General features: G+C 42.4%; 1 protein-coding gene across 1 annotated transcript; it reads left to right on the top strand.

Moving 5' to 3' along the window:
• The first annotated feature begins 1,693 nt into the window (after positions 1-1,693).
• Positions 1,694-8,533, top strand: fjx1 (four-jointed box kinase 1). Its single transcript, XM_080190523.1, has one exon. The coding sequence runs from the start codon at positions 1,800-1,802 to the stop codon at positions 2,907-2,909; it is 1,110 nt and encodes a 369-aa protein (XP_080046649.1). The 5' UTR covers positions 1,694-1,799; the 3' UTR covers positions 2,910-8,533.
• The last annotated feature ends 4,792 nt before the right edge of the window (positions 8,534-13,325 follow it).

Below are 13,325 nucleotides of genomic sequence, written 5' to 3'. Positions count from 1 at the left end.
TACCACAGCAACCTCTGCAAGACGTATCGGATCATCGACACGGATGCGATCGTCACACGTGAGAACATCATCATAAGATACATGGGACATACCCTTGCAACTCGGCCAATGTTGTCCATCTGATACGCTGCAGGAAAGGATGTCCCGAGCTATGGTACATTGGGGAGACCATGCGGACGCTGTGACAATGGATGAATGAACACCGCTCAACAATTACCAAGCAAAAGTATTCTCTTGTTGGTGAACACTTCAGCAGTCATGGACATTCGTCCTCTGATCTTTAGGTAAACGTTCTCCAAGGTGGCCTTCGCAACACACAATGCAGAGTCGCTGAGCAGAGACTGTTAGCCAAGTTCCGCACTCATAAGGAGTGCCTCAACTCGGATCTTGGGTTCATGTCTCACTATCACTAACCCCCATGACTTGCCTGGGCTTGCAAAATCTCACTAATTGTCCTGGCTGGAGACAATACACATCTCTTTAACCTGTGCTTAACCCTCTCTCCACTCACATTGTCTGTACGTTTAAGACTTGTTTGGAATGCGAGTCTTTAGAGGTAATCATTATTTTGTAAATTGACTTTGTGTTTTTATATGCCCTGTTTGTGAGCAGAACTCCCACTTACGTGAAGAAGGAGCAGGGCTCCAAAAGCTAGTGGCTTTTGGTACCAATTAAACCTGTTGGACTTTAACCTGGTGTTGAGAGCTCCCAAAGCGACCAGAGCTCTGTTGTCTTTAATAGGGTATCTACCCCTCTAAGCAATGCTGCTGGAATGAAGTTATGTTGGATCTCCTCCAATTTTACAGGGCGTCCTGAGATGATTTGTATCTCTAGACCCCACTCAAACATTAATCCGTAAATGCATAGAAATACTTCATACAAATCAGCGAGCATTGCAGCAGCCGCCCTGAACTCTGTGTGAGCATGTTTAAGTATGTAATTGTGTGTGTGTGTGTGTGTGTGTGGTCTCGAGTCGGCTACACTGTGGAATTTGCCGAAGGGCTCATTTTAAAAATAAGTTTCAGGCACAGATGACATCTGAAATTAATGAAGTTTAGATAAAGCGGAGACGCTGCCGCCTCCAGCCTCATGCACTATCTCTGAACAGATCTGGCCTTTCCTCCTGTCCCATCTGGTTTGGTTACAGATATGATCACTTCTGTTTTCAGTCTGCTGTCTGTTTAATGCAGAATATGACTGGGAAAAAAACCGGTTAGGATAAAGAGAAGTTAAACACAAAGAAAGGTTAGCCTGCAGGGAGAGAGTTGGACCGCTTAGAGGAGGGGAGGGAGGGGTTAAGCTGCGCAAAGAGGGAGGAGAATGAGTATTCCGCCGCTGAGGGGGAGGTCGGTTGCTGCAAGGGTGTAGAAAGCGAGCGCTTCACGCTGCCTGCTCTTCTACCTTGCAGTGTGGAGCCCGGTCTGGGAGATTCCTTTCAGAACGGACTGGCTGCTCTTTTAAAGGGAGTCAGGGCGGTGCCACCTCTGATCACATGGTGACTGCTTAAACCAGGAGAGCCCGACAACAGTGAGAGAGAGGGAGAGCAGCCCGAAAGCGGAGCGGCTGCAATTGAAGGGAGTGAGAGAGGCAGGAGATCGGCGGGGGGGAAGAGCTCTCTCTGGACAGGACGATGCGCGGGGTGAGGGGGTGGCGGGCGGCCGGCCGGCGGGCGGGCGGGTGGAGTGGACGGGAGCCGGGAACGCGGCTCACAGGCTGAAGATGTGCTGAGCTGCTAGGGATTAACGAGCCGCGGAGCGCAAAGTGGAGCTCTCTCTCTCTCTCTCAGCGCTTTGGCCGGGATGAGGATCCCGCTGCTGTTATCTCTGGTTCTGATCTCTCTCCTGGTTTTCTCTCCGGGATCCTCTTCCACTTCCCCGAGCAACGCCAAAAGTTTCCGAACTCTTCTCGCCGTCACCGTGGCCCCGGAGCTGGGGAGGAGAAGTGCCCCCTGGACCAACTCGCCCCCCCGGGCTGCCCCGGCCCAAGTGCTGGACGTGTTCTGGAGCGATGGCGCTTCCTCCGCAGGGTTTTCCGACCTCCACATCAAGCGCTGGCAGCTGAAAGCCCGCTCCTCCAGGCTGGTGTCCTTGGAGAGGGGCTGCGGGAGGCTGTCCAACAGGCTGGCCAGCTTCTCGGATGGCACCAGAGCCTGCCTCAGGTATGGCATCAATCCTGACCAAGTGCTGGGCGAGACCCTCTCTTTCTATCTCTCTAGGCTGCTGGGCATTCGCAACGTCCCAGCTCTGGCTCTGTCCAGGGTCAATATCAACGCCGAGCAGTGGCTGAGGGTCAGACAGGATGTTCAAGGCTCTCAATGGGCGGACAAACCTATCGTCAGCCTCACGGAGTGGATCAGCAATCTCACCGATGTGGTGACCCCGCCATCTCTCCGGACAGACGGAAGGAGGCTGCACCCCTTGGTGGAAGATCTGGCCAATGTGACAAGCCAGGAGATGCAGGAGCTTGTGCAATGGTCAGACCTCATCCTCTTTGACTATCTGACAGCCAACTTTGACAGACTGGCCAGCAACCTCCTAAGCCTGCAGTGGGACTCCAGGGTAATGGAGAGATCGACCAATAACCTCCACCGGACTGCCAAAGGAGCTCTGGTCTTCATTGACAATGAAGCAGGGCTGGTCCATGGGTACCGGGTGCTGCCCATGTGGGACAGGTACCATGAAGTACTGCTGAAGACCCTGTGCATCTTCCGGAAAGAAACTGCCAGGAAAATTGCTGAGTTGCACAAGTCACAAAATGTTGCCAACCAGTTATTAGATCTGTACAGAACCAGTGAACCCCTGGCTTCTCAAATGGGATTCCTGTCTGAGGAACATGCTGAGATGTTGCAGAGCAGGACTGATCGTTTGTATAAACATATACTGCAGTGTAAAGCTAAATATAGTAAATAAGTTTCAATGGATTTTTTGGTTTGGATTGTTTCACAGTTCCCCTGTCGAGTTAACCTCTGTGCTCTCGATTGCAAGGGCAGGGTGTTCCAGCAACCTGGGTGATATTAACCAACTGGCCACCAGGAGGTGCTCTTGAGCAAAATGTGAAGAGATACTTCTTCGAGTAATCCTCTGAGCCCGGGTAACCTCCTGGCCTGGAGGAGGAGAACTTAAAATCGAACGTTGCTGAAGGCTGTGGTTGGAAGCTGTGTTTTATGTGTGTGGGCTAGCTGGGCCAGGCATAATGTGCCAGAGACAACACCAAGCAACGAAGCCATTAGGAGATTGCTATTCAAACAGTGTGAACATAAAATCTCAAATTCTTCCTGTAACATATCTTTTCTGTTTTATAAACCTTATTGTAATAGCAGCCATTTTTTACATCCATATCCAACTTTTGGTTGCCAATTTGCTTGCATCACCCAACACAAATTTAATTCCAATTTGTATATTTTAAACATGAATATATGTACCACTGCTGTACAGTGTACTCTAAACAAAACATAACTGTTGTCTTTTGGTTACTGCAATACCTGGGCATCTGGGGTGGCAGTTGCTCATCAGGTAGGCCAGTCTTGGAGGCCCCTTCAACCTTTTTACAGCATGACTCTTTATAGCAACCAAGACAAACAAAGCACTACTGTGTGAGAAATCACACATTTTAAACTTAAAACAAAATACATATTCCATTGCAGATTTTTGGTGTTAGACTCGTATCAGTAGGAATATAAATTCAGTCTTTCAAATCTATTCATAGATTAAGGCGGATCTAGGAAATAAAACTGAAATTTAAAATATTTGACTTCACGTCTTATGTGTGAAGCTAGTGTGTAAACAGATATTCTGAGGGTATCGTAAGTTCACAACCAAAAGAATAAGACAATTCCTAATTTGGAGAGTATAGAAATAGCAACAATGTTCTACCTCTCTGACTGTTAAGCAAGGTCCATTTCAAACGGAGTAGACTCTGTCTATGACTGTGACCAGAGTCTCTCTCAAACTGGCAAGTTTTTGTTTGGAAATGTGACCAAGAACGATGTAACAAAGACCAACCAAGCTTATCATTGTAATCAGTGTTTGCCTGACTCAGGCTAGATCCAAAATTTAACTCTTTTGGGGAGTTTTTATCAATTGAAGGACTATTTCAATACAAGTGTGTTGATAATTAGGGGTAAAACTTTAAAATAATTAGCAGAAGAAATAGAAAAATTAGATATTTTTAAGAGGGATATTAAGATTTGGAAAACAATGTGTAAGAAAATAATGAAAGCAGATTCCATAACTTGAGAGCCAGTTTTTAAGATAATAGAGAAAAAGTTGGGAGTGTGGGACTAAATTCTACGGCTTTCTCTAAAAAGCCGAAAAAGTTCTTCTACACTGTATGATTCTATGATGCAGATTTTGTTTTGTTTCTGAGTGTGATTGAGATCTGTCCAATACTGTCTGGGATGAAGTTATGCAGCTGATAAACATTCCGACGTGTTTTTACTAAGGATGCAGTCCTGAACTTGTGGCTTCTTGTGATCTGTGAATGCTCAGAGAAATGAACTTGAAATTGGGGAAATGTCGATAACGGTAGGATTTATTTAACGTTCAGAATCCAAACAGACCAGCAAGTTCTCAAACGTTTAACCCTCTTGCGATCAGAAATTGCAGTGTGTGTTGCCTCAGAACAAATAGTATCTATTACTTCAGACTTAAAACATACTTAAAGCAGCTTTGAAATGTTTATAATATGGATGAAATTTAGGATGTTATAATTGAAGCTTTTGGTTTAGAATGAACATCTAGGTCAAATAATTGTTGCTTTGAGGCCTTTAATAGCTGAATCTGCTCATTTTTGGATAAAAATGGAGTTGTCACAATTGGTTAAGATGTTTACATAGGATTACATAGCATATATAGCACAGAAACAGGCCATTCAGCCCAGTCATTCTATACTGGCATTTTCAGCACATTAAAATGTCATAAAACAGTAAAGCATTTTGCTCATCATTTTACTTTGTTTTTGTATAGGGTGAGGTAATTGATTGGGAGTGACCAAGCTAGTCACACTCAGTAACAGTACCATGCTTCTAGATCATAATCCCGTATAAAATGAGGTGAGAGTAACATCTAACTTTGTAGCCCTAGCTTTCCGTGGTGACATTCAAAGCAGAAGGATTCCAAAGAAAGGATTATATTGCCACTTGTGTCGATCTCAAGCCATCTGAATTATTAAATAATGTTGCTCTTTTAAGAAGACAGCAAAGCATTTATTTCAGAGGGAAAATATGAGATGTTAATAAATTGATTTATATATTTGAGAAAATCCAGCTATTTTAATTAATCCTGTCATTTCAGCTGGTTAGACACTTGCAGTTGAGGAATAAGTGGCATATCTAAATGCAGGATGGACTCTTGAAAAGAACAGGGGACCATTAATCTGTTATTTACTATTGTGTATTGATCAATCTTAAAGAGAGATTCTTTTCATCATATGAGAGATTCATTTCTTCATAAGCCATTCAATCCAAACTTAAATAGAAGACATTATATGTACATTTACTGGTATTGCTCAGTCAGTGCTTGATTCAGCATTTTTTGTTATAAAATTACTGTCAGAAAATACCTGAGAGGAGATGATTTGTGTCGCATGCCCCTCCACTTAATTGGCACCATGAACAGATCGCAACCCTAAGAAATGTAGTGCAAAGAAAGACTGCAATATCAGTACCTGTACAGACAGCGATGACATTTTGTTCAGTTCAGCATTCTCCATTCAACTTTACACTTGGAATTAGCTTTCTTCAAAGTTCATGGGTATGAAAGGTTACAGGGCATGGGCACAGTAGTGGGGTGATCCTTTTAAATTCAATATTGTAAGTGTGTTGAAATGTGTAACTGCGTGGACAGTTAGGTTGCTATTTTACATGACAGCTGGGTAACTATTCATAATAACAGCAATTTATCACTTTTTTTCAAAATTAGCTCACCAAGTTTCTAAGCTAGCATAATAGGTAAAATAATTGCCCAGTCTGATACTATACATACCAGGAGTCAGTGCTCAATCTGTGCTGAGTGAACTGGACTCTCCCAACACTTGATGCACAGCATATCTGATCCCTAATCATTTTATTAGCTATTTTTAAATTACCTATTGCAAACATACCTTCCAACAGCTGTAAATAAGTGTGTTTAACATCAGACTAAGTGTGTGTTAAGAAACATCATTGCCAAATGAATCTTTGCACAGCACTCCCTCTAGATAAATGTTGCTCCTGTTAAACTATGCTCCATATTGTGGATGCAGCAAGGGCAGAAAATTTAAGAGGACAAGTGAATTATGGAGGGTCCTGTGTGCTTCTTTCCTACTCTTTCTTACTCCTTCCTCCACCTATCTCCCCCCCCCCCCCCCACCCCCCATCTCCAAAACATACTGTCACATGAAAACTGTCCATGCAAAGTTAGCTCTCTCCAAAAGTATATATGAGATAAGGAAAACAAAAGAGTTTGCATTTTCCCTCTTCAAAAAAGGGAAAGCCTTTGTGGAAAGAGGGAGAATGTGAGGTTGACTCAAAAGAATATGTGAGAATGATTATCTTCACAGCATATGTGAGCACCTGGCTGAAACCTGGGATTTTGTGACATTAGTTAAATAATGACCCTGCTTCCCCAAGAAATTCCCACCAATGCAGAGCACATATAGAAGGTAAGGATCTAGTGTAATAGATTAACTTTATCTATGCATTCTTCCTGTAATTTCACATTAAGAGCAGTGAAGTGGGTGGACTGGATTGTAGAGCAGATGAAAGGTTTTAGGCAGAGCACAGACTGGGAATTACTTATTACATTGAATTTACAGCACAAAAGCAGGTCACTTGATCCAACTGGTCTATACCTGTGTTTATGCTTCACATATAATATTTATAAATATATCATAACATGGATCTTCTTTATTCAATTTACAGAAACATAAACTGTCATTTATTCGTGGTATGCACATCCACGAATAGACACATGTGACATGATTTTGTAATTAATGCTTTTCTATTGTAATTGATGTAACTTCTGCCTGACTGTATTAAGCTCCTTTTTTTTAATTGAAAATTCCAGTGTTATTAGCATTGTTTTACTGGCATGTCTTAAAGTGTAAATGGTCACTTTTTAAAAAGAAAACCTTTCAAATGAATGTCAAAGAAACTGATGTGTCAGATGTATGCTCAAAGGCCTAAAATTTCTATGGGTGAATTTGGAATCTCAGCTCATATCTATTTTGTCATGAGGCCTTTTTAAAACATAGGGTCAGATTCCAATCTGATCTGGCTCTGCTAGGAGTGAGTCAGCACCCAGGAGGTTTCACTGTACTCAGCCATTCCCATGAGAGTGGGATCCATTTATTTTAATTTATTGGCCTTATCCACTAAAATATTGAAAGTTTGTATTATTTCTGTGATATATTTGCTCCTTGCCCCTCTGATTGTGCTTTGGTTTGGTTAATAGTGCATGTTTGCCGCATCTCTAGCCCTTGTTGAGTCATTGCAGAATAGGTGCCCACAGCATGCAAGATAGATCATATGATGTGGAATCAATTCAGTTCCCTGTCATAGCATTCATCACCTCCTGAACGATTCCAGGATTTCTGCCTCCATGACCCTGCCTGCCTGCCCAGAAGTCCATTCCAACTGTTCTTCACTCTTTCAATGAGAGAACTTATCATCATTACCAGCTTGAAACTGTGCTCTCTTATCCTACTGGTACCACTTAACTAGAATTGGTATTTTAAAATCAGTTTTATCTGTATCATTTTCAATCTTGCATGCTTCTATGACATGCCCTGAAGGTCGAAGAACATGTGTTTTTCCAGCTCTTAATAATTCAATCCTCTGGCACTAGGAATCAAACATGTGGTTCTTCTCTGTAGGGTATTGTTCGTTTTTCTGGAACTTTCCTAACATCTGTTCACAGGAATACTGTGATAAAAGCATTTTGACTGCCCCACCCAGAGTAACTTAAAACTCCAATTTTGAAGTGTGCTCTCACTTTGGGAGGATTTCCTGTGGTCACTGTGTGTCAGGGACATCTTGAACATAATATAACATTTTCAATTGTTTGCTATTATGGCAAAATCACTTGAAAGTAGTATACTTATAATTTACTAGAAGAAATAGTCAGATGTCACTATTGCATAATGACTCTTGAAAGTCCTCCTTCGCTGGTTGTTTAATTACCATTTAAGTTTTGGAGTCTCCAAGCCTTTCTGCATGGGTTTAATGTTTGTTGGATATCCTCCCCCTCTGTGTAGCTGAGAGATGTTACAGCTGTTACACACCCCATGGCACTGAATCTTTAATGCAGATAAATTTTTAATGTGATGTCTGTAGCAGAGTGTAACTTTTATTTAAATATCAGCAGTGGGCGTTTGCTGTCCAGCCCAAAAGTGAAATTTTATGGATTCTTCACAATAATACACCATCTCTCTAATGCACCTTATGTTTTGTTAATATGATTTAAATGATATCTGAATTATTGTATTAAGGTATTGGAAGGTTTTATCAGACTAAAATGTCATGTATGAAAATAAAAGGCCTTTTTTTTGTCTTGTTTGAATTGTTGACGTTTTTATTTATTTTCCTTGGGACATGGGCATCGCTAGCTGGGCCTGCATTTATTGCCCATCCTTGAAAAGGTAGTAGTGAGATATGCCCTTGTTCCCACAAATAGCTATATGATTATGACCAGATGTTTTTCTGATGTTTATTAAAAAGTAAGTATTGGCCAGGACCCTGCAGATAAGTTACCTGATCATCTTCAAAATAATGCCATACAGAGCAGGCAGAGGGCCTGATTTTACCATCAAGTTGCGCTAGTTTTCGGGGGTGAAAACTTGATAAAGTTGACGAGTAGCACAATCTGAGCCCGCCTCCATGCTGGTTTCCCCTTTACCAAGGCACGAAAATGGACGTGATCGGGTCCGTACCTGAAACAGGCGCAACGGCCTTTTAAATGCTTTCTTGTGCATTTAAATTGACTTAATGGGCTACACGCCCAACCTTGCTGGCACTTCCCCCTTTACCACAGCATTTGCCCATCCAGATTTGGGGCAAAATGGACAGTGTGCTTGAGATCAGTGAGGGGGAAGGGAGGGTCCGCTGCTACTCTGCCTGAGATCAGTGAGGAAAAAGGGGCCCACGTTCTGGTTTAATATCTCATCTGAAAGATCTCATCTGAGAGATGGGATTGTGCAGTATCCCCTCAGTGCTGCAATACTGTGTCAAGCTAAATTTTTGGTTCATGTCCTACTCCTGGTTGTGTTGATCAGGAGTGGGTCATGAACTCAGAACTTTTTGAGCCAGAGGTAAGAGTGCTACCAAATGAGCCACACTAATTAGGTTCTTAGTTGAATTTTTTTTTTTTGCTGCTCACCTCTTTAGCTGCCTTTTGTAAATCATTGTCTTCATCAAGGCCATGCTCCCCAACTGCTCACCTTTCTCCTCTTGGGAAAGAAAAGCCTGTCTATCTTACTCTTTCCAGACATGAGTCTGCATTATTCAATAAGTTTAAAAAATGTATTGTGCCACAGAGCTGAAAGCATATTCAAACTAACTTATTGATCCTCATAGAATCATTAATATTTATGGAACAGAAAGAGGCCATTTGGCCACTATGACTATGCTGGCCAAAAATGAGTTATCCTATCAAATCCCACTTTCTAGCTCTCAGTCATTGTAGCTTGCAGCATATAAGCACATGTTCAAGTATTCTTTAAATGCTTCAATCACCCTTTCAAGCAGTGAGTCCCACACATTCTGAGTGAAAGTCTCCTTCATTCTAATCTTTCTATCAATTACTTTAAATTTTTGCTCCCTAGATATTGACTTCTCTGTTAAGGGAAGGTCCTTCCTAATCACTCTATTTAAGCCCCTCTTAATTTTATACAGTTGATTCTTTCTTAGCCAGCATTTCTTGTCCATCCCTTGAGCAGCTGATGGTGAGCCACCTTCTTGAACTGCGACAGTCCCTATGGTGTACATCCATCCACAGTGCTGTGAGAGAGGAATTAAAGTTTTAGACCCAGCAACAGTGAAAGAACAGTGATATAGTTCGAAGCCAAAATGATGTCTGCCTTGGGAGGGGGAGACATAAATAAATCTCCCCTCCTGTTCCTGTGTTCCAAATAAATAAACCAGAGCCTGTCTGACTTTTCCTCATAGCTAAATAGTCAATTCATGGTAACATCCTTGTAAATCTCTTTTGTACCCTTTCTAGTGCAATCATATCCTTCCAGAACTATATGCAATACTCAAGCTGTGACTTTTTGTTTTGTACTTACACATAACATCCCTGCTCTTATATTCTGTGACAAGACAAATAAAGGAAAGGATCCTATTACTGAAATGTCTTCTCTACTTATCCTGTTTTCTTCAGGGATTTGAAGATATACATTATAAGGACCCTCTGTTCCTCCACGCTTCTCTCTATCCTGGCCTATCTGGAGAACACAGCAAGAGGTCTCACAACACCAGGTTAAAGCCCAACAGATTTATTTGATAGTAAACGCCACAAGCCTTCGGAACGCTGTTCCTTCGTCAGGTGAGTGGAGAGTTCTGAAGAAACGGGGCATATAAAGGCACATACAGTTTACGGAATACTGATTAGAATGTGAGTCTTTACAACTAATTTGCTATTGAAGTCTTAAAGGTGCAGACACAGTTCCCTGTCATAGCATTCATCACCTCCTGAACGATTCCAGGATTTCTGCCTCCATGACCCCGCCTGCGTTAAGCATAGGTTAAAGAAATGTGTATTGGCTCCAGACAGGACAGTAAGTGAGACGTTGCAAGTTCAGGCAAGTCATGGGGGTTGCAGATAGTGTGACATGAACCCAGGATCCCAGTTGAGGCCGTCCTCATGTGTGCAGAACTTGGCTATCAGTTACTGCTCAGCGACTTTGCAATATCGTATGCCGTGAAAGCCGCCTTGGAGAACATTTACTTGAAGATCAGAGGCCGAATGCCTGTGACCGCTGAAGCGTTCGCCAACGGGAAGGAAACAGCCTTGCCTGGTGATTGTCGAGCAGTGTTCATTCATCTGTTGTCATAGTGTCTGCATGATCTCCCCAATGTACCATGCTTCGGGACATCCTTTCCTGCAGTGTATAAGGTAGACAACGTTGGCCGAGTTGCAAGAGTATGTGCCGTGTACCTTCCTGTGGATAACCTCACATTTATTTACATTGTATTCCATCTGCCAATTTTTTTGCCCCCTTGTTTAGCCTTTCCAAATTCCCTAGAAGTGTCTTTGCATTCTCCTCACCACCTACACTTCCACCTAATTTTGTACAAACTTGGAAATATTGATTGAGATTTTCTGGCCTTCCCTCAGTATATTTTTCAGCAGAGGAGGCATGTCATTCACTGATGGTGGGATCCTCTGGCCCGCCACTGTTAATGGGAATTCCCTCTGAAGACACCACATGCTGCTGGGAAACCACCAGGACTAAAGAATCGCAGTAGCATGAGAATTCTGGCCACTATGCTTTATTCCCCACATTCACATCGATACAGACTGAATAGCTGGGGTCCAATACTGATCCCTGTGGTAGTCACAGCCTGCCAACCTGAAAAGGTCCCATTTAGGACAAAGAACAAAGAAATTACAACACAGGAACAGGCCCTTCAGCACTCCAAGCATGCACCGACCATGCTGCCCGACTTAACTAAAACCCCCTACCCTTCTGGGGACCATATCCTTCTATTCCCATCTCATTCATGTATTTGTCAAGATCCCCCTTAAAATTCAGTACCGTATCTGCTTCCACTACCCGGCAGCGAGTTCCAGGCACCCACCACTCTCTGTAAAAAATCTGCCTCGTACATCTCTTTTAACCTTGCCCCTCGCACCTTAAAACTGTGCTTCCTAGTAATTGACTCTTCCACCCTGGGAAAAAGCTTCTGACTATCCACCCTGTCCATACCTCTCATAATCTTGTAGACTTCTATCAGGTCTCCCCTTAACCTCCGTCATTCCAGTGAGAACAAACCAAGTTTCTCCAACCTCTCCTCATAGCTAATGCCCTCCATACCAAGTAACATCCTAGTAAATCTTTTATGTACCCTCTCCAAGCCTCCACATCTTTTGATAGTGTGGCAACCAGAATTGAACACTATATTCCAAGTGCGACCTAAGGATCTATAAAGCTGTAACCTGACTTGCCAATTTTTAAACTCAGTACCCCAGCCGATGAAGGCAAGCATGCCGTACACCTTCTTGACTACCTTCTCCACTTGCATTGCCACTTTAAGTAACCTGTGTACCTGTACACCCAGATCCCTTTGCCTATCAATACTCCTAAGGGTTCTGCCATTTACTGTATATTTCCTATCTGTATTTGACCTTCCAAAAATGCATTACCTCACGTTTGTCCAGATTAAACTCCATCTGCCATCTCTCCACCCAAGTCTCCAATTGATCTATATCCTGCTATATCCTCTGATGGTCCTCCTCGCTATCCGCAAATCCACCAACCTTTATGTCGTCCGCAAACTTACTAGTCAATCCAGCAGGAATAATTTATTCCTGCTGTTTTATGCCCATTAACCAGTTCTCAATCTATGCTGAATCCATCCCCCTAATTCCATGTGCTCTGATTTTGTGTGGAAGCATATCAAAAGTTTTCTGAAACTCTAAATTTAACTCATCCACCAATTCCCCCTTTTCTCTGCCAGTTACATCCTCAAATATGTGCAACAGGTTTGGACAGCATAATTTCTCTTTTAGAAATCCATTTTGGCTCTACACAATCCTACATTATTTTCTAAGTGTCCTGCTATCACATCCTTCATTACACCTTCCTGGATTTTCTAAGTGTCCTGCTATCACATCCTTTATTACAGGTTCCAGGATTTTCCCAACTACTGATGGCTAACAGGCCTCTAGTTCCCAATTTTCCCTGTCTCTCCTTACTTAAATAATGGGGTTACATTTGTCAGCTTCCAATCTGCAGGAACCATTCCAGAATCTATAGAAATATGTAGATTCACCACAAATGCACCTACTACCTCAACACTCTGGGATGTAGAGCATCAGGAGATTCAATGCAGAATTGATGGGCCGAATGGCCTCTTTCTGCACTATAAGGATTCTGTGGTTTTATGGACATGGTAAGGATTCTATGGTTCTAAATAATAGCCAACATATTTTCCCAGTCAACCATTGTCAATTTGCCTCTTATACCTTTATAGCTTCCTTTGTTTAGATTTCAGAGTTCAGTATCTGATTGAACTACATCACTTTCAAATTTAATATAAAATCCTATCATATTATGGTCACTCTTTCATGAAGGCTCCTTTACAATAAGATTATTAATAAGCCCTTTATCATTGCACCAGTGCCCCA

Source organism: Carcharhinus amblyrhynchos, chromosome 6 (genome assembly GCF_965287045.1).
Source record: "Carcharhinus amblyrhynchos chromosome 6, sCarAmb.v2.hapA, whole genome shotgun sequence".
Lineage (NCBI taxonomy): Eukaryota > Metazoa > Chordata > Chondrichthyes > Carcharhiniformes > Carcharhinidae > Carcharhinus > Carcharhinus amblyrhynchos.
Note: the sequence above shows the minus strand (reverse complement) of the source record. Positions and strands in the feature narration are given on the sequence as shown.

Excerpts from the sequence above, each read along its gene's own strand:
- fjx1 (XM_080190523.1), top strand. The coding sequence starts at position 1,800 with ATGAGGATCCCGCTGCTGTTATCTCTGGTTCTGATCTCTCTCCTGGTT.